The sequence below is a fragment of the Manis pentadactyla genome, chromosome Y (genome assembly GCF_030020395.1).
Source record: "Manis pentadactyla isolate mManPen7 chromosome Y, mManPen7.hap1, whole genome shotgun sequence".
Classification (NCBI taxonomy): Eukaryota; Metazoa; Chordata; class Mammalia; order Pholidota; family Manidae; genus Manis; species Manis pentadactyla.
In genome coordinates this window covers 23,642,738-23,669,465 of record NC_080039.1, presented here as the reverse complement: position 1 = coordinate 23,669,465, position 26,728 = coordinate 23,642,738, and the positions used below count along the sequence as shown (strand labels likewise).

At 37.2% G+C, this 26,728-nt stretch overlaps 1 protein-coding gene across 3 annotated transcripts in view; it reads right to left on the bottom strand.

Annotated features, from left to right (window-relative positions):
- LOC130682128 (probable ubiquitin carboxyl-terminal hydrolase FAF-X) overlaps positions 1-26,728 on the bottom strand; it is a 173,747-nt gene that overhangs the window by 131,550 nt on the left and 15,469 nt on the right. For all 3 annotated transcript variants that reach the window (XM_057496259.1, XM_057496261.1, XM_057496260.1), the window contains exons 6-10: positions 19,648-19,763; positions 19,233-19,484; positions 19,020-19,158; positions 17,056-17,208; positions 6,533-6,637 (exon numbers count right to left, since the gene is read on the bottom strand). In XM_057496259.1, coding sequence (XP_057352242.1) covers positions 6,533-6,637; positions 17,056-17,208; positions 19,020-19,158; positions 19,233-19,484; positions 19,648-19,763 — 765 coding nt within the window. The remainder of the gene's footprint in view (positions 1-6,532; positions 6,638-17,055; positions 17,209-19,019; positions 19,159-19,232; positions 19,485-19,647; positions 19,764-26,728) is intronic.

Genomic DNA, 26,728 nt, shown 5'->3' with positions numbered 1-26,728 from the left:
AATGAAAAAAAGGTGAATGACACATGTTAAAGTGAAGTGACAAGATGTTACAATTATTAAAGATGTTAAAGCAGCCATACACATTCTGCAAGGCCATCGAGAAAAAAAACAAAACATAACGGAAATTTTAAAAATGGATACTTAACTCAGGATGGGTGGACTATAAAGATGAAATGAATAACAGAGGACACAGAAGACCAAAAATAAGCTTAAGCCCTCACAATTCATCCATCACTAGGAAGTACACATGGTCTACGGCAAAGATTAACAGAGGTTCTTTATTTTGTAAAATGAAAAGATTCTGAGGCAAGCTCAAAGTAAAAGATTGGAAAAAGATACTTATATATTAAAGGAGAGCAGGAGTGGCTATATCAGTATCAAACATATTTTAGAGTAAAAAAATTATCAGAGAATGCATGGGACACGTATCTATTGGAAATGGGTCAGTGCACCAATAAGACACAGCAAACCTAAATGTGTAATTACCAAATACGTGTATGATGCAAAATATGTGAAGCAAAACCTGACATAATTCAAAGGAAATGACAGGCAAATTCATAATGAGAGGCAGAAAATTAACTTTCCTGTCTAAGTGACTGACACAACTACTAGACAGAATATCAGCAAAAATACTTAAGAACTAAAAAACCCATCCACCAACAGGATTTACTTGACATATACAGAAACACTGCACTCATCCATAGTAGAATACAACTTCTTTTCAAAGTACCCACAGAAAACATACCAAGACAGATGATATCCTGGGTGATAAAACAAACACTAACAAACTTAACAGAATGGAAGTAAAACTGTGTCTCCATCCACACTGGAATCAAACTATAATTCAATAAACGAAAAGATGACAGAAAAATATTCTAATACTTGAAACTAACATAGTTCTGTGTTGTTCAAGAGATGCCTTAATAGAGTTTAAAAACATAATAAACTATAAGTGAAAATCAAATGCAGCAAAATTTACATAAAATATATGCAATTATGAAAGCAGTGGCAAGGGGGAAACATATAGAATTAAATCCATATATGAGAACACAGGAAATGCTTAAATGAATAATCAAAGCCACTTTAAGAACACTGGAAAAGAACAAAATAAAACCTGAAACAAGAAGTAGGAAGGAAATGTAAAAGAGGAGAACAAAAACGAATAGAGTTGAAAATAAAAATTGAGAAAACTAATGAAATAAAGACTTGGTTCTCTGAAAGGATCAATAATCTGACAAACTTCTAGCATGGTGAACAAAGGTAAAAAACAAAGTAAAAAACAGAGATAACACAAGTAACAAAATCAAGAATGAAACAAGAGATATGCCCCTATAGACTGTGGCAGATATGGTAAGATAATAGGGAGTGAGTGCTGGAAAGAACCCAACAACTGTAACTGTCAGTTTACATGAAATCAATCACATCACTGGAAAACACAGTTACGACATATCAACCAATACAAGACAACTGTAGAACTAGCACTACTAAGGAAATTAAATGCATGATTTTAAAACTCCCGGAAACAAAATCACCAGTAACAGGTAGCTCTACTGAAAAATTCTACTTGACACTTAAAGAAGTAACACTGTTGCTCATAATTTCTCCCAGAAATGTAAGAGGAAAAAAACACTTCTTCACTTAAACACAAAAAAAGAAAACTACAGACTGTGCCTCTCATGAATACACATGTAAAAGTCCATAACAAAATGTTAGTAAACAGAATTCAACAACATATAAAAATAATGCAGCATGACCAAGAGTGGCTTATTCCAGGGATGCAATACTGATTCCGTAATTGAAAAACAATTAGTACAATCCACTGCATTAGCAGCGAAAATAAAAAAATGATACAATCACTTCTATCAATGTAGAAAAAAGAAATCTGACAAACCGCTCATGACAAAAACTCTCATAAAATATAAATGGATGGGAACTTCCTCAATCTGATGAAAGGCATCCATAAAAAAAATACAGCTAACATTATTTTCAATAGTGAAACACCAATGCTTTCAATCTCCCTAAGACAAAAAAGACGTCTGCTTTACCTACTTCCCTTTAACACTGTACAGGACCCACGTGGTATGGAGACAGACGAATGAAACAAAACAAAGAACCCAGAAATAGTTCCATACAAACACGCTCAGTTAACATTTGACAAAGGTGCACAGGTAAATAAACACAGGTGCAATGAAAGCTTTTCACTAAATGGTACTATAACAACTACAGATACATAGGGGACTAACAAAATGAACAGCAACCTAAGTCTTACATATAAACAAAACCAGTTCATAATCAATCATATTAAACTGTAAAACGGCAATACTTTCAGGAAAAACAACATAGGGGAAATTCTTTGGTATTTACAGGAAGGCTGTAAATTCTTAGTTGTGACACCAGAAGTGTGATCCTCTAACATAACGTAAGGGGATATAAATTAAACTTCCTTAAAATTAAGAACTTTTGCTGGAAAAAGATCTTGAGGATGAAAACACAACCTAAGGACTGCGAAAAAATATTTGCATACCAGGTATCTAATGAACAACTAGGCCTTGGAATAGAATAAGACCTCTGTAAATTCAACAGTGAGTAAACAAGCAACCCAATTAGAAAACAGGAAAATGACATGCAGAAGTATTTCACTAAAGATTCAGCACACAGTAAGGAAGTATTTTAACATACTGGCCGTTAAGGAAATATAATTTAACTATGACATTTCTAACTCATCTATGAGAATAAAGAAAAAAAGGGCGACAACCTCAAATTCTCAGAAAGATGTGGAGAAAATGGATCATTCATAATATGGGTGGGATATTATAGCTACTCTGCTGAACAGTTTGACAGTTTCTTAAAAATCTAAATATGCCCTCAATAAATTACTCACAAATTAAATCCACCAACACAGAAGAGGATTATGCATCACAACAAGTAAGATTTATTCCAGAAGTGTAACACTTTGAATATACAAAGATCAATGTAAACATAGGACAAAGACAAAAAGTCCATACATCACAGTAGATACAGAAAGGCAACTGACTAAATGCAACACTTTTTCGTGATTAAAATAATAAATTAGGTACAGAAGGGAATTTCCTAAATCTGATAAATGACATCTACAAAGCCCCCACAACTAACATTATAACTAACGGCAAAAGACTGTCAGCTTTCTGACTAACATCAAGAACGCCCACTTTGCTACTTCTTTCAACAATGTGCTATTATGTTCTAGTCAGGATAATCAGGCAAGGGAAAACAAAAGGGTGCCCAGACTGGAAAGGAGGGAGTAAAACTTTCTATTCGCTAATGATTTGATCTTGCACATTGAAAATCTAGGGAATCCATTCAAAAAAAATCTATCAGAAGTAGTAAATATAATGGTTGCAGGACACAAAATGAATTTTTAAAAAATCAACAATATTTCTTTGTAAGGGGTGTGTTTTCTATATACAGAGTAAGAACAGTTTAAGACTGAAGAAACTACTTCCACTTACAGGTAACATCAAAAACAGTAAATTACTTCACTAGAAATTTAACAAAAATGGGGTGAATTCTAAAAAGGCATTGCTGAAAGAAATTGAAGTCCTAAGTAAATGGAAAAACACCTCTAAATAAATGTAAAAATTGTGCATATTCATGAGCTGGAAGACTACTATTACTACAATGGCAATACAATGCAAGCTAATTGCCAAAAATCTTATTCTAAATATCCCACCTAACCTCTGTGCAGAAGTTGACAAGCTAATTTAAAAAAATACAAAGTCAAAAGACCTACACTAGGCAAAATGGACTTAAAAAGGAAAAGTTTGAGTGTCATCTCTGAAAAAGTTCCTATCCAAAATCATTTACTCGTTTCTTTTAATGTTTTATTCATGAGAATAAACTTGAGTAAAGAGAAGAAACACTTCCTACCTTGAAAACGTTCTACAGTTATGTAACTGAATCAGTGTGGTGCTAAAATCATAACACAGAGATTAGTGTTAAAATAGAATAAGAAAAAACAGAAAAAACATAACAAAAAAACCCAGAAATAAAACCCTTGTAACTATGATTAACTGACTTTAGATGGGAAGTTCTTGTAAGAATAGTCTGTTTAAACAAATGTTGCTGGGATACCTGAATATATTCACATGCAAAAGGATATTCACATGACATATCCAAGAAATTAATTAAAAATGGAATATAGACCTAAATGTAAAAGCTAAAACCACTTATTAGAAAACACCTTTTAAAGTCTGTGAAGCTATAGGCAATGGCATCTTAAATATGAAACTAAAGCACAAGTGACCAAAAAAAATACAGATTGAAAAGAAATTTAATTCGTTTTCATGAAAATGAAAACGTTCTATTTTCAGTGATGGAAAGCAGATTGCTTTTTTTCCATGAGCAGGAAAAGAAAGGGTGGAAAGATAAATGGCTGGGGTGATGAAAACATTTTAGAACTTGACAAAAGAAGAGTGCTCACACAACACTGAATGTACTAAATTATACTGAATTGTACATTTTAAAATGGTTAAGTTTATGTTACGTGAAATTCACCTGAAAAAGAAGTTTTAACTTATGTAATGAAAAGAACATAAAGAAAGTGGAAAGACACTTTGTAACCTAACCTGTAAAGGATAATATCGCAAATCATGATATAAGGGATTTGTATACAGAATGTATAAAGGATTGTTTTGAATAAAAAATAAAAAGAAATAACTAAATGATTTGGACTGGAATTTGTCAGAGATGACTTTCAAATAACTAATAAACACATAATATATTTAACATCACCAGCCTTTAACGAAAAGCAAATCTAAACTACAATGAGGTAGCTGTTCTACTTCATGAGGATGGTAAAAATAAAAACGACAATAACAAGCATTGTCAATGATGAGAAAAAACTGAAACCGTCATACACTGTTGGGAATGTAAAATGAGACCAACAGCTTGGAAAAGAGCTTAGCAATTCCTCAAAAATATTCTGTTTAGTTACTACATGATCTAGCAATTCTACTATTATATCTCCAAGAGAACTGAGGACCTATGTCCACACAAAAATGTGTACAGTAACATTCACACCATTCTTTATAATTACCAAAAAATGGAAAATACCCAAATATTGATCAGCTGATGAATGGGTAAGATGTGTCGTATCTACACAATAAAACATTTATTTGGTAGTATGAATCACCAGATTTATCAACACTTAAAAATAAAATGCTTACACATAATGTAGCAGGGGGGACAAGGGAAAGGCAGTATATACAGAGAAGACAAGTAGTGATTCTCTAGCATCCTACTACGCTGATGGACAGTGACTGTAATGGGGTATGTGGGGGGGACTTGATAATAGGGGGAGTCTAGCAACCATAATGTTCAAGTAATTGTACATTAACGATATCAAAAAAATATGATGCTTACTTAATAATACGTGTTCAACAATTGGTAAGACAAAAGGGCATGAACAGATAATGGAATTTTTATTAAGGTTATACTTATACCATCTTGAGAATTTCTGACATACAAAGAGGAGGACTTGCCACCACTCACTCCTTCTGTCCTTATGGCCATTACTGATACACCATTTCAGAAGTTATCTCAGAAATTAACATTTAGAGTTACACAATAACTTCCCAATACTGATTTCCTTGCCTACCTATCATAAACCCCAGTGGATTAAAATATATGTACAGATTTCATCACATGTACTAAGATTCTTTCATTTGCTGAGTTGCTATTCAGTATTAATTTTCATGGTTGGTAGCATTCCATTATTACATTACACTATATCATTACTTACAGACATCTGAGTTCCTTTCATTTTGGGGTTCATACAAAAAACTCACCGATAGAAACTACTGAACATGTACTCTGGTACATATAATGTAAGTTCATCAAGGTATATATTCAGAAATCTAACAGTTTTGTAATAGGACACAAGAACATACATGCTAAGAGATAATGCCAAACTTTTCTCATGTGACTGCACAAACTTAAATTGCCAACAGCAATGTAATTGTTATTTCAACAAAAATCATAGTGATTCTAATGCCTACGGTTACAGAGATTCATGAGCAATGACATATAATTTTATGTTCTTGATCCACAAATTGTCCAAATCTTAACAATCAGAGAGAGTTAAAAAAGAGTTAAAATTAAAAAAAAGAAAAGGCTATTGGCCCCTTATATCAATGCAAATGTGACCTCAGAGACTCTTGGACTTTTTTCTGACTCTGGCCTCTATATGCCTGAGTACATTACCCCAAAGACCATTCTGCCTCACTCTGTATTTGTATCAGATGTCCCTTTCCACTAAAAGAAACATTTCCATGTTTTTCTACAGTTTATTTTAATCAAAAGTAAAAATGAATCATTGCCGTAAGAATTTAAAGTAACCTGAATGAAAAATGTTTATGATTCTGTCTTTGTGCTGGTAATACACAACAACCAAGTCTTCACGAGAGATTATTGGTTTAACTAAACACACGATATGTCTGCTTAATGAATTCTACTTAAAATTATATGGTAGTTCTTCATTATTTAAAACTACAACCTTAAAGCAATCAAAAAGATGATCAAGTTGTTCTGGAGAAAAATTCCCAGCCAACTTTGCCAGTAGGTCATGTACATTCTTCACAATGGCTTCATGTTTCCCTGCCTATTGAAAAAACAAAACCACGATAAGTAAAGGCAAACAAATCGTGTAACACTTGAATTCCAATAAAACCAATAGGAGCTTTACTGTGTTAATGTCTACTAATTAATGAAGTATTCGTAACTCTTTCATGTGAGATTTTAACAGAATTTCTAGTATTTTTAATGCTTCAGAGCTGTCTCTTCTACTCCTTATATACTCAATTTCTTCATATGAAGAGCAATGTACTTTAAGAATTCAGGTAAGAGTTTATTATAGACTCCTTTTTTAAAAATTAAGAGACAATAAGAGAAAATAATGCACTGACATAAGCTGAACACTTAAAACTGTTAAATAAGGGCAAGAATATTTAATTGGTTTTACTTAAAAAATTAAAAAGCTTTTTAACCTACAGCTTAATCATAGTTCATCAGCAATGCACCAAAACACCTGCCATTAAGATAAATAAATATGCATTAGCAGTTCTGAAAACAAAGGTTATCTGTTCATGTGAAAAGTTAAAATCTGTAAGTATTTATAATACAGCAGTATTCTCACTCCAGGACTGTAATAGAAAAATAACCACTTTGTAATTGCTATAATCTATATATACTACATACATTCCTTAAGCCTTTAACGATGAGTGTCAGGATGGAGGAAATTCATTTCACTTAAAAATACTCTTTGTAGTGATTTCTGGGAAGATAGTGTCACAGAGAGACCTTGAATCTACTTCTTCTACCTTCACACTGAATCTTCACCTACATACAGAGCGGTTCAATTTCAGGAAGTATGGAGGACTGGCTAAGTGAGCAGCTTCACCACAACAGGGGCAGAAAAATCAAATACAAACAGCGGGAGAGAGGAACACATGGTAACGCAGGGAACCTCACCCCCATGGCAATGACCCGCAGAGGACTGGGCACAAACCCTGTCCTGAGGCACAGAAAGATGTCACATTTCAAGTTCATCTAGAGGATAAGCAAAAAAAACCCCAATCCAGTGAAAGAAAAGCACCTGCTGTTTGGTGGAAGAATGCGTGAAATTCTCTCTGGATCAGATCTGGTGAGTGTCACTGTTAGCACTGCTTCCCCACATCAAAAGTGGTGTGGGGGAGTAGGGCTGGGGCATGCACAATTTCAAGATTCAGTCTAGGTGGTTTCCCAGACCCTACCCACACCCAGACGCAGTGGAGAGTGCATCTTGCCAGGACTGCACTGTGGGCACTGCCACGTAACTGCAGAAGCGAGGCTTCCCTAGAGCCACTTACCACCTCTGTGTGCTCAATGCTGATGAATGAAAACTCTAAAGCCAGTAGCCACAGAAGTGAGGCTTCCCTGGAGGCCATACCTGGACTTGAGATTGCACTAGCAGAGTGGGCCAGTCACCACAAACCCATGGAGAACATGGCCATGCCACTGCTCCACCCAATGCAAGGAAATAGTAGCTAGAGGCAGGGCTTTCTGGGAGACTGTACCTGGGCCTGAAAGAGTGAACTCCATCAGGAGCTACTAAGGAAGCCCTCTGATTGGACCCCTCCAACCATGTTCTCCTCCAACAAGCACTGAGAGTCCTGACATCAGGACACCCCCATCTCATGCTCAGTAGGCCTACAGCCAGCCAGTTAAAACCACTAGGCACCCGCAGTTTGCTCAGGGGACCTTCCCTGCACGAGGACTATCCTGCAACTGGAGATGCTTTCTATTAACTCAGAACCAAACACAGACAGTGAAAACTGAATGAGGAGATAAAGAATAGGCTTGAAACAAAACAACAAGATAAAAAAGAACCAAATGAGGGTCGAAGCCAAGAAGGCAGCGTGAATAGGGCAGCAGAAATCTCCTCCCAAAAACCGTACACGTTTTTGAAAATACAACAAATATAACTAATCCTAAAAGAGAGACGAGAAGATACAGTACCACAGTCAGGCTACATCTACATCTGCGAGAACTCAGCACCTCATGAAAGGGGTAAGACACAAGTCGCGGCCCTGCGGGACACGAGCGCTCTCCCCACACCAGCCCACCGGTGGAAGGAGAGGAGTCGGAGCGGGAAGGGGGTGGAAGACAAGGCCTGCTAAACACCCAGCCCTAGTCAGCCACATTGGGAGGGCAGACACACACTGAATGGTGTTCTGGGTATTAGCAAGACGAAAGAGGAAAAGCTGCGAGCAGGTCCCCACAGCTGGCGCCACTGGGACAAAAGAAAAGCGAGTGCTTTTTGAAAGTCTTAAACAGACAGGGGCCTCACAGCTGGACAGAAGCATCCCAGCACTCAGACCACCAGCTGGGAATCCCAGGGAACTCCAGGCGCCCTAAACCCCTGGGTGGCAGTGAAGCTCTGTAGCCCCTCATGCTGATAAAGACCCTCCTGACCATTACCCCCCTGCGCGGATGCACCACAGCAGGAGCGCGGCTTGGGAGCGGCCGCGCCCACAGAAAATGCCCAGACCCTCCCCTGCAGCTGCCCGAGCCAGACTCAGAGGCCACACCTGTGCTTGGCAGCCCAGCACAGACAGAGGAAGCCGGGACAGGATGCGAAGGGTCGCCGTTCTTGCAGGAGAGCACACCCAGCAGGCCTGCCTCTCCCCGCGGGGATCACGGCTGCACTGAAAGCTGCCCCGCCCACAGCGGCTCAGGAAATAAAACTGGAAGCTGCTTCCCGTGTGCGGGTAACTGGCACAGGCAGCGGAGGACAGCAAGACGCAGAAAGGGACGTTGTTCTCCCAGCTCACAAACACGCCAACTGCCTATGACTACCTCAACCGCCATGAAAAGGCAGAATAATTTGATCCAGTCCAGAATTACCAAGACGACCCCTGAGAGGGAGCCTGGGGACGTAGATTTAACAAATCTTCCTGAAGAAGAATTCAAAATAAAGGTCATAACCATGCTGATGGAGCTGTAGAGAAATATGCAGGAGCTAAAGGATCACGTTAGGAGGTAGAATACGGAAATAAAAGAATCTCTGGGAGGACTTCAGAGTAGAGTGGATGAGGTGCAAGAGGCCATTAATGGAATAGAAATCAGAGGACAGGAAGACAGAGAAGGTGAGGCTGAGAGAGATAAAAGGATCTCCAGGAATGAAAGAACATTAAGAGACCTGTGTGATCAAGCCAAACGGAACAATGTTTGCATTAAAGGGGTACACAAAGACGCAGAGAGAGAAAAGGGAAATAAAGTGTCTTTGAAGAAATAATTGCTGAGAACTTCCCCAAACTGGGAGACAAAATAGTCTTTGCGAGCATGGAAGCACAGAGAACTCCCAAAACAAGGGACCCAAGAGAGACAACACCAAGACACATAATAATTAAAATGGCAAAGATCAAGGACAAGGACAGAGTATTAAAGGCAGCCAGAGAGAGAAAAAAGGTCACCTACAAAGGAAAACCCATCAGGCCATCATCAGACTTTTCAACAGAAACCTTACCGGCCAGAAGAGAATGGCATGATACATGTAGTGTAATGAAACAGAATGGCCTAGAGTCAAGAATACTGTATCCAGCACGATTATCATTTAAATATGAAGGACGGATTAAACAATTCCCAGACAAGAAAAAGCTGAGGGAATCTGCCTGCTGAAACCACGTCTACAGGATATTTTAAAGGGACTGCTCTCGATGGAAGCACTCCTAAGGCTAACAAGATGTCACCAGAGAAAATAAAATCACAGCAAAGAAAGTACACCAAACAAATACTAAGTAAAGGCAAAAGATAAAATCATCGACTCACAAATGCAGGCAAAGGAAATACAATAGAGTACAGAATAAAACACCTAACACATAAAGAATGGAGGGTGAGGAGTAAGAAGGGAGAGGAATCAAGAACCATCAGACTATGTCTATAACAGCTTAATAAGCAAGTTAAGGCAGACAGGTAGATAGCAAAGAAGCTACCCTTGAACCTTTGGTAACCACAGATCTAAAGCCTACAATGGCTATAAGTACATGTCTTTCAGTAATGACCCTAAATATTAATTGACTGAGTGCACCAATCAAAAGACAAAGAGTAAGAGAATGGATAAAACAGCCAGACCCATCTACATACTGCTTATGAGAATCCCCTGAAAACCCAAAGACATACACAGACTAAAAGTCAAGGGATGGAAGAAGATATTTCATACAAACAACAGAGAGAACAAAACAGGTATTGCAGTACAGTATCACACAAAATAGACCTCAAAACAAAGAAAGTAACAAGAGATAAAGAAGGACATTACGTAATGATAAAGGGGGCACTCCATCAAGAGGATATAACCATTATAAACATACATGCACCCAATAGAGGACCACAAACATATGTGAAACAAATACTAACAGAATTAAGGGAGGAAATAGAATGCAATGCATTCATTTGAGGAGACTTCAACACACCACTCACTCCAAAGGACAGTTCCACCAGACAGAAAATAAGTAGGACACAGAGGTGCTGAACAACACACTAGAACAGCTGATAGACCTAACAGACGTCTACAGAACGCTACACTCAAAAGCAGCAGGATACACATTCTTCTCATGGAACATTTACCAGAATAGACCACATACTAGGCCACAAAAAGAGCCAAAGTACATTAAAAAAGACTGAAATTCTAAGAACCAACTTGTCAGACAACAAAGGTATACAACTAGAAATAAACTGCACAAAGAAAACAAAAAGGCTCACAAACACATGAAGGCTTAACAACATGCTCCTAAGTAATCACTGGATCAATGACCAAATTAAAATAGAGATCAAGTAATGTATGGAGACAAATGACAAAAAACAGCACAAAGCCTCAATTTCTGTGGGACAAACAGAAGGCAGTTCTAAGAGGAAATAATATAGCAATCCAGGCCACTTTAAAGAAGGAAAAACAATCCCAAATGAATAGTTGAAAGTAACAATTATTAAAATTGGAAAAAGAAGAACAAATGAGGCCCAAAGTCAGCAGAAGGAGTGACATAATAAAGATCAGAGAAGAAATAAATAAAATTGAGAAGAATAAAAACAATAGGAAAAAAATCAATGAAACCAAGGCTGGTTCTTTGAGAAAATAAACAAAATAGGTAAGCCCCTAGCCAGCCTTATTAAGAGAAAAAGAGAATCTACACATATAAACAGAATCAGAAACAAGAAAGGAAAAATCATGACGGATCCCACAGAAATACAAAGAATCATTAGAGGATACTATGAGAATCTATCTATATGTTAACAAGCTGGAAAAGCTAGAAAAATGGACAACTTCCTAGAAAAATACAACCTTCCAAGACTGACCAAGGAAGAAAGAGAAAGTCTAAACAGACCACTTACCAGCAAAGAAATTGAAACAGCCATCAAAAAAACGACCCAAGAACAAAACCCCTGGGCCAGATAGATTTACCTCGCAAGTTTATCAGACATGCAGAGAAGTCATAATACCCATTCCCCTTAAAGTTTTCCCAAAAATAGAAGAGGACAGAATACTTCCAAACTCAGTCTGTGAAGACCGAATCACTCTAATCACACAACCAAGCAAACACCGCAAAGAAGAAGAAAATTATACACCATATCCCCAATGAACATACCTGCAAAAATACTCAACAAAATATTACCAAATAGAATTCAAAAATACATCGAGAGGATCATACAGCACGACCAAGTGGGAATCATCTCAGGGATGCAAGGATGGTACAACGTTCGAAAGTCTATCAACATCATCCACCACAGAAACAAAAAGAAGGATAAAAAGCATGATCATTTTGATAGAAGCTGAAAGAGCATTTGACAAAACTCAACATCCATTCACGACAAAAACTCTCAAGAAAATCGGTATAACAGGGCAAGTTCCTCAACACAATAAAAGCCATATATGATAAGCCCACAGCCAACATCATACTTAACAGTGAAAAGCTGAAAGTTTTTCCTCTAAGATGGGCAACAACACAGGGATGCCCACTTTACCCACTGACATTCAACACAGTACTGGAGGTCCTGGCCATAACAATCAGACAAAACAAAGAAATACAAAGAATCCAGATTGGGAAAGAAGGAGACAAACTGTCACTATTTGCAGATGACATGATATTGTAAATAAAAACCCCTAAAAACTCCACTCCAGAACTACTACAACTAATATCTGAATTCAGCAAAGTTGCAGGACACAAAATAATCTGTTGCTTTCCTATACACTAATAATGAAATAGCAGAAACAGAAATCAGGAAAACAATTCCATTCACAATTGCATCAAAAAGAAAAAATTTACCTAGGTATAAACTTAACCAAGGAAGTGAAAGACCTATAGCATGAAAACTACAGGACACTCTTCAGAGAAATTAACAATGGAACCTCATCCCATGCACTTGTCTAGGAAAGATTAATATTGTCAAAATGGCCATCCTGCCTAAAGCAACATACAGATTCAATGCAATCCCTATCAAAAAACCAACAGCCTTCTTCAACGAACTGGAACAAATAGTTCTAAAATTCATATGGAAGCAAAAAAGTCCCCAGATAGCCAAAGCAATCCTGAGAAGAAAAAATAAGTGTGTGTGGGGGGGGATCTTGCTTCCCAAATGGAACGGGATACAGACTACAGAGATTACCCCAAACATACATTGTCAATTAATATAAGATAAAGGAGCCATGGACATACAATGGGGAGATGACAGCCTCTTCAACAGCTGGTGTTGGCAAAGCTGAACAGCTACATGTAAGGGAATGAAACTGGATCACTGTCTAACCCCATACATAAAAGTAAATTCGGAATGGATTAAAGACCTGAATGTAAGCCATAAAACCATAGAACTCTAAGAAAAAAACACAGGCAGAAATCTCTTGGGCATAAAAGTGAGCAACTTTTTCATGAACATATCTCCCCGGAAAGGGAAACAAAAGCAAAAATGAACAAGTGGGACTATATCAAGCTGAGAAGTATGGGAAAATATATTCATAAATGACAGATCTGATAAAGGGTTGACATCCAAAAGATATAATGAGCTCACGCACCACAACGAAAAGCAAATAATCCAATAAAAAATGGGCAGAGGATCTGAACAGGTCTCCAAAGCAGAAACTCAGAGGGCCAACAGACACGTGAAAAGATGCTCCACATCGCTAGTCACCAGAGAAATGCAAATTAAAACCACAATGAAATATCATCACCTCACACCAGTTACGATGACTACCATCCTAAAAACCAACAACAACGAATGTTGGCGAGGTTGTGGAGAAAGGGGAACCGTCCTGCACTGCTGCTGGCAATGTAATTTAGTTCAACCATTGTGGAAGGCAGTATGGAGATAACTCAAAAAGATTCAAAATAGAAATACCCTTTGACCCAGAAATTCCACTCTTAGGAATTTATCCTAAGAATGTAGCAGCCCAGTCTGAAAAAGACATATGCACCCCTATTTTTATCAGAGCTCTATTTACAACAGTGAAGAAATGGAAGCAACCTAAGTTTCCACCAGCAGATGAACGGATAAAGATGTGGTACATATACACAATGCAATATTATACAGCCATAACAAGAAAACAAATCCTGCCATTTGCAACAACATGGATGGAGCTGGAGGGTATTATGCTCAGTGAAATAAGCCAGGCAGAGAAAGACAAGTATCAAAACATTTCACTCATCTGTGGAGTTTAAGACCAAAGAAAAAAAGAAGGAACAAAACAACAGCAGAAACACAGAACCCAAGAATTGACTAACAGTTACCAAAGGGAAAGGGACTGGGGAGTGTGGGTAGGAAGAGAGGAATGACTGGGAGGGGAAAGACAGGGGGCATTACGAATAGCATGTATAATGTGACGGTCAGGGCACGGGGAGGGCTGTGCAACAAGTAGTGGTTCTACAGCATCTTACTACGCTGATGGACAGTGACTGTAATGGGGTTTGTGTGGGGCAACTTGGTGAAGAAGGGAGCCTAGTAAACAGAATGTTCCTCATGTAATTGTAGATTAATGATAGCAAAAAAAAAATACATTAAGAAGGTCATCTACCACCATCATGTACAGTTTATCCAAGGCATGCTGGAGGGTTCGATATCCACATATCGAGGACAAGGATGCCCACTCTCACCACTTTTATTCAACATAGTACTGGAACTGTAGCCATGTCAATTAGACAAGAAGATATTAAAGGCATCCAAATAGATAAGGATAAAGTAAAACTGTCAATATTTGCAGATGACATTACTCTGTATACTGAAGCTTGTAAATACCCCAACCCTACCATAAAACTACTAGCTTATTAATAAATAATTTCAGTAATGTCACAGGATACACAATTAACATATAGAAATCTGTTGAGTTTCTATATACAAATGACAAAATAGCAGAAAGAGAAATTAAAATCCCAAATATCAATGCATCCAAAAGAATTAAATACCTAGTAATAAGTCTACCCATGAAGCTAAAAGTTATGAAGTTATAAAACACTGATGTAAGAAAATGAAGACAACACAAATAAATGGAAAGCTAGTCCATGTGCACAGAAAGAATACTGTAAAAGTCCTGCCAAAAGCAGTATTTCCAACACAATCCTTATCAAAATACCAATGGTATTTTTCATGAAACTAGAGGAAATAATCCTAAATTTGCATGGAACTACAAAAATCCCTGAATAGCCAATGAAACCTTGGAGAAGAAGAACAAAGTCGGAGGTGTCACGCTTCCTGATTTCAAACTCTTCCACAAAACTAGAGTAATGAATACACTTTTCTACTGGGACAAGAATACGTTTACAGGCAAACGGAGAGTCCAGATATAAATCAACAGTAATGTGGTCAATTAATATATGACAAGTGTATTCAGAAAGGAAAAGACCATCAGTCTCTTGAATAAATGGTGTTGGGTGAAAGAGGTGAAGGGGATAGAGAGACACAAAATCTCCATCATCTCAATTACAATGTATTTGAGTGATGAGGATGAACACTCAGCACACAGAATATAGTCAATAATACTGCAGTATCTATGTTGACAGATATCAACTCACTTATTGGGAACGACCATTTAATAATGTATTTAACTATCAAATTACTATACAGTACACCAGAAACTGACTCAAAACTTTATTATGAATGAACTTCAATCAAAAAAAGAGGTGCAACCTTCCAGTTATAAAATTAATCATGATGAAGGTATTAGCGTTAAGTACTACGTAGCCGATAATATTACAGTATCTTTGTGGGGTAAAAGCTACACTTAACACTGTGAGCATGGAGTAATGTAGATAACTGATGAATCTCTAAGGTGTTCATCTCAAACTAATATAATTGTTACATAAACTGTACTGGGAGGCGGTCCGAACCGCCAGTCTGATGACACAGTCCAAGAAGTCGGATGGAAGGGACTGCACAGTGGCCTTCCCAGAGGAGCAACCCAATATCCCTCCTGCTGAAAATGTCCCTCTCCTAATAAATTTGTTTATTATGGTTTTAATTCAAACTGCCCCTTCAGGGAAGAGGCCATATCTAATTCTCCCTGAAAATTTTAGGTACTGGCCCTAAAGGAAATAGGAAAAAACCACTACTGTCCCTGTGACTACCCCCGATGATGGGAAAGTGAGACCCCACGAGAACTGAACCCAAGTTTATGGGAAAAAGATATGGGAAATTTACCTGGGTTGAGGTTCCTTCCCCCACCCCTATGTGGCCTCCAAATAACATATTCAAAGATTAATGGCAACAGCTGGGTACAGAGAACAAATGATATTCTGTGGTGAGCCAGCCAGAGAACAACCTGGCAAGCTATAAAACAAATGAGAACAGCGCATCACCTAACTCCACATCAGAAAAATCTCCACTGTAGGTCTTACTGAAAATGGGTCTGAGACACACAGTCCATAAACTTTGTCCCTGCCTGCCAAAAAAAGTCGTGTTCTTTTAGAAAGAGCCTCCTTCTTTCCTACCAGAGATGAAGAATGGGAGTATATGTACAGAAGAATGAAGGCCCTACATAAAAATAAGAGAATAGTGACCTTTAGGTAGTCATCTGTGAAGAAACCAAGAGTCTGGCACCTACCTGATCTTTGTTAAGATTTTCTGGCCACAATAACTAAGAACAAAGCTTACGCAGAAACAAGTTAACTGCTAAGACCTGCCACATGATGTAATCTCAGTCTCCAAACGCATGTCACCGTGCTGTGTGTCAATTAAATGATTAATATCTGTACTTTATGTAATCAAAGAGTATATGATCAAAGTGCTACTTGTCAGTAAAGGCCAGGCTCAGCTTTTGCTAGTGCCTGTGTCATTTATTTCCGTTAGTCACCGATGCCGTCCATCCTTCAGGGACTCCTGGACTCACTGGAGCTGGACTCCAGCAAAACTGTATTTCAATTATTGGCAGGATTTCTGTATAGATCAAGAGTTTAAACTAAAGTAATACAAATTAACAGACTACTGCGTAATGACTACTATAGGGAGTAAACTTTTAGTATTTTCCTTACAACAATAAAATAGCTATCCTCTTAAATTCCTTACCTGTGTGGCCCAGATATTATCAAGATCCTGCAAGGTAAGAGCCTTTTCTTTTGTCACAAAACGCAGAATCTTCTCTAGCTTTTCTACATACTGAGGCTGATGAAGACTATCTCGCAAAACTATGGATAAAATATTGTTCTGTTGTATCCATTCCTAAATATAATATAAAAATTTGTTTCATAACAGAAACTGAAAAGCTTTTATAAAACGCAAACTATGAGGATGGGGGAATTGAATAAATGTGTTAAAAGGTACGAACTTCCTGTTATAAGATAAATAAGTAGTGAGAATGTAAAGTACAGATTGCTCACTGTAGTTAACACTGCTGTATGAAATATTTGAAAATCTTTAATACAACAGATTCTTACACTTCTCTCATCACAAGGAAAAAACATTTTTCTCTTTTTGTATCTATGAGATAATGAATGTTATTAACTAAACTTGTGGTAATCATATGAAAATGTATGAAAATCAAACCGTCGCTGCACACCTTATGTTGAGTAACTAATATAGTGCTATTACGTCAAATACATCTCAATGAATAGAAAACTGAGTAATTCAGACTTCTAAGAAACATCAATGGAAATTCAAAAGCTCAAATTACATTTATGTTCATACATTATAACTAAAATATAGTTAACCCATGAACAACACGGATTTGAACTAACTGCATCCACTGATATGCAGATTTTTTTCAATTAACATGCTGAAAATATTCTAGAGACCTGTGATAATTTGAAAAAACACTTAAAGTATGTGTTAATCATAACCTAACATATGTGTTTGTTATTGAGAAGGGCTATTCAAAATTAAGTTCTGCAATCAAAAGCGAAATCCAGCATTATTCTAGGGACAACTATGTGTTTAAATGTTGTTTTAGAGAAAAGCATTCAATTTACAGTAATTACACAGAATTCTAATTTGCACATTAATGCTCCTATGATGTGCTATATTTTATAAATTATAAACCAATTTGATGTGCTTATTTTTTAATGCAAAAATAAATAAACATTACAATAAACTGTTACACAAAAGTTAATTTTTCAGATACAAACATGTCCCCATATTACTGCAGTAACATCTCAAACTATCTGTAGAGAACCATGTTGTATGTGAATCTGTCCTACGAGATTCTTTTGTAAAAAAGCCACAACAATACAAATTGGTTAAAAATTGTCTGAACACTATTTTCTGTCAAGGACTAGCAGGCATTTTTGAGTAGTTCTTTGCCTGACATTCCACAAAGTGGGCAAACTGCATACATGTAACCCTGACCACCAACACTGAGTCAGAGCCTAGGTGTAGGTTATTGACTATTTTCTCAGTATCAACCGAGTTTCCTCAAAATGCTTTTTATGTTTGGTCATTTCCACCATTAAACTGAAGACTCCATTAAGGCAGAAATTATTCTTCATAGAGGCACCCACAAGGCTGGCATACAAGACACACGAGAAAGAAATTACTGAGTAACCTACTACCGTATGTTATACATTTTTCAACACCAACATGTATAATGATCTATATGGTAAATAATTTCCTTTCAATATCAAAATGTAAATGGTTTGAGAAGTTCTTAGTATTATATAAAACATTACTTCTTTAGTATAACCTCCAATTTAAAACTTCTAAATTGGCATATTACCATCATGCCAATTCATTCACCAGATTCCAGATTTAATCCCTATAAATATTACCTCTTATTTATTTAATATCTCACAAAACACTAAACTAGAAGAACAATGACCATCTGTACTTAGGATGATATAGTTACTGAAGATGCAGGGCATTACTGTATCACTTCAAACAAATCATTTTTTACTACTATTACAAGGTAAGTTTTAGGATATAATGGTCATGAATCAATCTTCCAATTTCAAAGTTTTTGTTATTGTTGCTCCTAGAATTAACTGGTACTAATTTTCCTTCAATAGATTCTTACTTATAAAAAAAGCAAAGGAGCTTACTGCCATTCTCTCAGCAGTCAGCCACTCTTCCTCCTCAGGATTACAATGTCGGCCACTGTAATATATCACACTAGATATGACCTTGTTAATTTCATCCAGGGCATTCATCTTTCCATTAAAAGAACATATCTCCAACTGTCTGCAAGAGAAATTTGGAAGAAGTATTACTATGAGAAATCAAGCAAATGATTATTTAAAGGGAGAGCATCTTACCTGAGTATCATTCTCAACCTAAAAATATCTAAATTTTTTACAGTTTCCTCTTCTCCTGGAATCCTTGAAGCTAAATTCCTCAGAGACTTAATAATCACTGAAAGGGCATCATTTTTGGTTTTATTCTTTGCTTCTTTTTTCAGTTCTTCATCAGTTAAATTTTCTAAAAACTGTGGAACTCTTTCTATAACTGGAATGAAGTACTTTTTCACTGTACGCTGACTGAGAAACTCACAGCACTGTCCAAATGGTCTAAATAAGGAAAAACACACAACTTTTGCAATATCCACAAGTTCAATGCTTAAATAAACATTAACTTACCAGTTAAAAATAAGAAGGAACTAGAAAACTGAGTCAGTTTTTAAAGCAGTAAAATCTTTACACTACAATGATTACTACTTTTAAAATAACTTACTTAATAAGAGCTGCAATTATTTGAACATTTAATGTTGCTCCACTAATAAAACGATCATGCAAAATCTGGAATCCATTTAATGTGCCAAATTTATTGATGAGGTCCACTAGCCAACCCTGTAATGCAGGTAATGATAAGTTAGTTCTTTCCAGCAGAAAAAAATTTCAAACGTGCTATTGAAATGTGTTTGAAGTCAGTCAAAAAAAGGAAGTTCAGTAAACTGTTTGAAAGAATGTTTAAATAGAGTACAAAACAAACATATATTTTCAAAGATTTATTGTTTTCCTAGTGTATTTTCTTTCTTTCCCTTAAGCCAGAAGCAACACAGGTTGCAAATACATAGTAGTTCATAGGGACACGGATACTATTTGTTATTTACCCTGTATATCTGCTGAAAAGAAATTAGGAAAGGGTGTTCAGTTGAACATGTTTCCATGTGTAAGAATGTAAGTGAATTTTAAAGGTATATAAAAATAAAAATCGAATACATAGGTGCCCCTAAAAGATGTTTTAAGTCTTATCTTCTAAAAAGCCAGGTTTTAGGAGGAAATAAAAAGAAAAAAAGGGAACATAAGCATTTTATTACCAATCTTAAGCAGAAATAATTTCCACCCTTAAAAACAAAAAGAATTGAAGGGAAGGAAGCCTTTATCTGAGAAAGGGGAAAAGGTGGTGAGAGAAGTTAGGCAAAAACCTCCCTGTAAAACCACATGTAACACAGAAATACAGCAAATAACAACTAATTCTGAAAAGAGAGATCAGAACAAAGACTGCAACTGATGGCCCTCCAACTGGGGAAAAAAAGGGGACCTTAAGGAAAGGTAAAGTAGCAAAGTTGTGATATGGCAGGATCCAAGCCCATCCCCCACCCCAGCTCACAGGTGGGAGGAAAAAAAAAATGGGGCAGGGAGTAGAAGCCCAGGACTGCTAAATATCCACCCCTGGAGATCTCTCCTGGGAGCGTGAACACCCATCACAAGGAGCTCTGGAGATTTAGTGGGGTTGGAAAGCAAACAGAGGTGGAATACTTAGAGACACTGAGATTCTAGCCACTTGTGGAGAACAGGTACCCAAACAGACCACTCTGAAGCAAAAGAAAGGCAGGCACTTAGAAAGATGTCCCAACAGCGGGAGGGCTGCTAAAGGGGCAATGATTGCACAGAGCTTACTGTACAGGAGAAAGGAGAAGTGAACAAAATAGTCCCAGCACACTCAGCCCAGCAGGTTGGGGACTTTTAGGAGCTTCACCAGCTCCATCCGCCTGGCTGGCAATGCAGTGCTGAGGCCCCCACTCTGATACACAGCCTGATGCTCCTTCCTCTGGGCTTTGGTTTGTGAACCTGTAGCCCCTGCCGTCATGCCAGGCCAGCCGGAGGCCTTAACAGCTACAGGGGTATAACGCAAAGATGCTCCCAGAGTGCTCTTCCCACTGGCCCTGGCAGTGCAGGCAGGCACTGCAGCTGGGAAGCAGAAAAGAGCTCTTACCTCCCGGCAGGCACTGGCTTGATCACCTCAAGCCCGGCCAACACTCCAGATCCTGGGCAGCTCCACAGACTAGAGCTTCGGGACACTAGAGGACAGGGCATATACATAGTTTTTCTTCCCTATTATTTGTCAGAAATATGAAGTGGCAAAAGATCCTTGTACAAACCAAAATCCCGCAAACACCAGAAAGAGGGATAAATGAAACTGAAATCACGAATATTCTTGGTAAAGTTTTCAAAATAAAAATCATCAACATGCACACAGAGCTACAGAAAAATACTCAAGACCTCAGGCAACACGTCAAGGAAGACACAGAAACTTTGAAAAAATACAGTATCTGAAATCAAACATACAATGGGGTTGAAAAGAAGATCAGATGAGGCAGAGAAAATGGTAAATGAAATAGAAATCAGAGAACAGGAAAACAATGAATCCAAAAACAGAAAGAAGGGACCTCTCGGAATGAAAGAATACGAAGAGATCTGTGCGACCAATCAAGTAATATTCGCATTTCAGGGGTACCAAAAGAATAACTTTGAGGAAATAACTGCTTAAAAACTCTCCAGTCTGGGGAAGAACAGTCTCTCAGGCCATGGGAGTGCACAGATGTCCCAACCAAGGCACCCAAGGAAGACAACACCAAAGCATATAATTAAAATGGCAACGATCAAGAATAAGGACAGAGTATTAAACGCAGCCAGAGAGAGACAAAAGATCACATACAAAGGAAAATCCATCAGGCCATCATCAGGCTTCTCAATAGAAACTTTTCAGGCCAGAAGGGAATGGCATCGCATATTTAAGGCAATAAAACAGCCAAGCCTCTAACCAAGAATACTCTACCTGGCAAGATTATCATTTAAATTTGAAGCAGGGATCCAGCAATCTTTAGATTAGCAGAAGTTGAGGGAATGTACCTCCTACAAACCATCTCTACAGTGTATTTTGGAGGCACTGCTCTAGATGGAAGTACCGCTAAGGCTAAATAGCTGTTACCAGGGAAAATAAAACCACAGTAATGGCAGTAGATCATTAATTACTAAGCCAATGCAAAATTAAATCAACTGCCCACAAAGCTGGTCAAAGGTTACACACAGAGTGTACAGAATCCTAATACATAAAGTGTAGAGGAGGAAGAAAGAGAAGGGAGAAAAAGAAAAACAACTTTTAGACTGTGTTTGTTATGGCATAATAAGCAAGTTAAGTTGTTAGACTGTTACATATTAAAGAGGCTACCCCTGAACCTTTGATAACCATGAATTTAAAGCCTGCAATGGCAAAGAGTACATACCTACTAATAATCACCGTAACTGTAAATGTTCTGAATGCACCAATCAATAGACACTAAGTCACTGAAAAGAGAAAAAAAAAAAGACCTGTCTATATGCTGCCTACAAGAGACTCACTTCAAACTCAAAGCCATACAGACTGAAAGTGAAGGGATGGCAAAAGGTATTTCATGCAACGAATAGGGAGGAAAAAGCAGTAGTTGCAGTACTTGTATCAGACAAAATTGACTTCAAAACCAAGACCGTAGCAAGAGACAAAGAAGGTCATTACATAATGATAAAGGGGGCAGTCCAACAACAGGATGTAACCATGATAAACATCTATGCACCCATCGCAGGAGTATCTACGTATGTCAGACAAATACTAACAGAATTAAAGGTCCTGTGAAATAGAATGCAATGCATTCATTCTAGGAGACTTCAACACACCACTCACTCCAAGGGACAGATCAAGAAGTTTAACTGTCACTGTCTGCAGATGACATGACAGCATACATAAAAAACCCTAAAGACTCTATTCCAAAACTACTAGAATTAACTGAATTCAGCAAAGTTGCAGGATACAAAATTAATACACAGAAATCTGCTGCACTCCTGTGTACTACTAACAATGAACTAGCAGAAAAAGAAATCAGGAAATCAACTCCATTTACAGCAGCATCAATAAAATACCTAGGAATAAACCTAACCAAGGAGGTTAAAGACCTACACCCTGATAACTATAAGACACTCTTGAGAGAAATTAAACTTCTTTAAATAGCAGTAAATGGAAATGCATCCCATGCTCATGGATAAGAAGAATTAGTATTGTCAAGATGGCCATCCTGCCTAAAGCAATCTCAGATTCAATGTAATCACCATCAAAATACCAACAGAATTCTTCAACAAATATAACAAACTAGTTCTAAAATTCACAGGGAACCACAAAAGACCCCAAATAGCCAAAAGAATCCTGAGGAGAAAGAATAAATTTGGGGGGAGGGATTACACTCCCCAATTTCAAGCTCTACTACAAAGCCACAGTAATTAAGACAATTTGGTACTGGCACAAGAACAGACCCATAGATCAATGGGACAGAATAGAGAGTCCACATATAAATCCACACATACATGCCCAATAAATAAATGATAAAGGAGCCTTTGATAGATAATAGGGAAATGGCAGCCTCTTCAACAACTGGTGTTGGCAAAACTGGAGAACTACATGTAGGAGGATGAAACCTGATTATTGTCTAACTCATACACAAAACTAATCTCGAAATGGATCAGAGACCTGGATATAAGTCATGAAACTATAACACTCATACAAGAAATCATAGGTAAAAATCTCTTGAATATACACATGACCAACTTTTTTCTGAGCACACCTCCTCAGGCAAGGGAAACAGAAGAAAAAATGAATAAATGGGACAACACATCAAACTAAAAAGCTTCTATGCAGCAAAGGACACCATTAGTAGAAAAGGCAACCTACAGTATGGAGAGACTATATTCATAAATGTTTCATCCAATAAGGGACTAACACATTATTCACATGCTTCAACAACCAAAAAACAAATACCCTGATCAAAAAACTGGTTGAAGAACCGAGCTGGTACTTCACCAACAGGCACAAGAAAAAGATACTCCACATCACTAAACATATGGGAAACGCTAATAAAAACCACAATGAGATACCACCTTACACCAATTAGAACGGGCACTCTCCAAAAGACAAGAAGTAACAAGTGTTGGCGATTATGTGGAAAAATGGGAACCTCCTACACTCTTGGTGGAAATGTCAACAGGTGGTACAACTGTTGTGGGAAGCAATATGGGGATTCCTCAAGAAACGGACACTAGAAATAGTAACTCCGTGTGTAGGAAAGTACCCAAGAAAACAAAATCTCTAATTTGAAGATATGTCACCTCTATGTTGATCGTGGCATTGTTTACAATAGTCAAGAAATGGAAGTAACCAAAATGTCCACCAACACATAAATGGGTAAGGAAGATGTGGCACATAAATATACACAATGGAATATTATTCAGCCATTAAGAAAAGTTCTGCCATTTGAAACAACACGGATAGACCTAGAGGGTATTATGTTAAGTCGAATAGGCCAGGTGGAGAAAGACAAATTCCATACGATTTCATCATAATAATAAAGTAGAAGAGAATTAACAAAACCACAGTAGACTCACAGAAACTCAAAAGTGACTAGTGGTTACCATGGGGAAGGGGTTTGAATGGGTGGTTACAATGGGTGTGGGGGATAAAGTGCAAACAGAAAATTTCAATCATAATATAAGCTGGTCACAGGGACAATATAGTCAATGATTCGGTAACATCTTTCTATGTTGACCAATAGTAACTGCACCAGAGAGTGGGAGAGGCTTAATAATGTAGGGATTGCTGAATCACTGTGCTGTATATATCTGAAAGCAATGTAAGTGTATATTAACGATACTTCAATAAAGAAAAAAATGAAAGCACTATGTTTTTTTGGGGGTGGAGGAACATAGTTTTATATAATAATAAAGAACAACTGAATCTTGCTTAGATACACAGAACACTTTGCCCAACAATGGGAGAACACACACTTTTATAAGGGCACACAGAACACTGTGTGGGAACAAGTCTTTTCAAAGGATTTAAATCATAGCCTATTTTCCCATCACAATACAATGGAGCTGGACATCAATTAATAGAAGAAAACCTGGAAAACCCAAAATAAATAGAGAACAACTCATCCAACTAGTGAAAAGAAGAATCAGTTGTAAGAGAAAAATTTATAGTTTAAAACATTTCTTATTTTTAAAGAAAGCTCTCAGTTTGACAACCTAACTTCTCCTAGGAAGCAAGAAAAAAATTATCCTATCCAATTAATCTCAAAACTAGTATTTTGGCAAGAAGACACTAGAACAAGGATAAACAAAACAGAGAAAGAGAAAAACAACAGAGAGAGAGAAAAAAATCAGTAAAATCAAGAACTGTTTCATAAAATTTACCTGTGAGATGAGAAGCCCTTAGGTCAGCTACAGGAAAAAGAAGAGAGCAAGACTCAAGTAACTAAAACTGTAAACGAAAGAGAAGACCCATCATAGATTTGTAAGAAATATTAGTAATAATTATAAAAAATTTATGTCAACATATGGATAACCTAGATGAAACTGACACATTTCAAGAACAACCCACCTATGCTACAACTGTATCAGGAACAGAAAATCTGAAAAGACCTATAATTAATAAGGCGATTGAATCAGCAAACAAAACCAGCAAAAGAAAATCAAGTACCAGATGGTTGGTTTCATTGTAGAGTTCTACCAAATATTAAAGAACATATACACCAATCCTCAATCTTTCCAAAAGCAGAAGAGGAAGGAACATGTCCAAACTCACTTTAAGAGGCCGGCATTTCTCTAGTACCAAAGACAAATGGAAACTAAAGACTGTATCTATGCTGAATATTTGATGTAAAAATCCCTCAACAATATACTGGCAACCAAACTCATCAGCAAAGTAAGTATACACACAAGTACGTGGGATATATGTCCACTGGGATGCCAGGTTTCAATTTTTAAAAATCAAATTAATATACCACATTAACAGAATAAAGGAAAGAAAATTTGATATGATCATCTCAACTGATGCAGAAAAAGGACTGGGCAAAATTCAACAACCTAACATAATAAAAAACAAGAATAAAAAGAATCTACCTTGACACAATTAAGGGCACCTCACAAACCCACAGCCAACATCAAAGTCAATGATTAAAAAATTGAAAACTTTCCCTTGAAGATCAGAATTAAGACAAAGATGCTTGCATTAACCCAATCTATTCACACTACTGAAGTGTTAAGCAGAGAATATTAGGAAGGAAAAAGAAAGGAGAGGTTTCTAAACACAGAGAACAGTGTTTTTGGTATTCATTAGCATGCACACACACTAAAGTTATGTTCTGCTTTCTGTTTCTACTGTTGGTTTACATTTTTCCATGTGTTTAAAATATTTAACCAAAATGAGTATAAAAATAAAATAGACTTTACTATTAAAACTTCAGTAGCATGATAAATTAAGCCAGCAAAACAGTAGAAGGAATGTACATAGAACCAGGAGCCTTTTCCATAGCCTGGTCTGCTACTCAGTGCTTCTGGCTCGTTTTTTAGTTTGGTCTGTACCCTTGGTTCCCGTTTTCTTAAGCCTTGCTTCCATGCAATTAATTATCCTTTGGGTTAATAACAGACTGAGATTATTTACTTGACCCAAGACTAAGATCTTGATCAGCACTAAGGGTTTCTAATAAAAAAATCAAAATAACAATAGT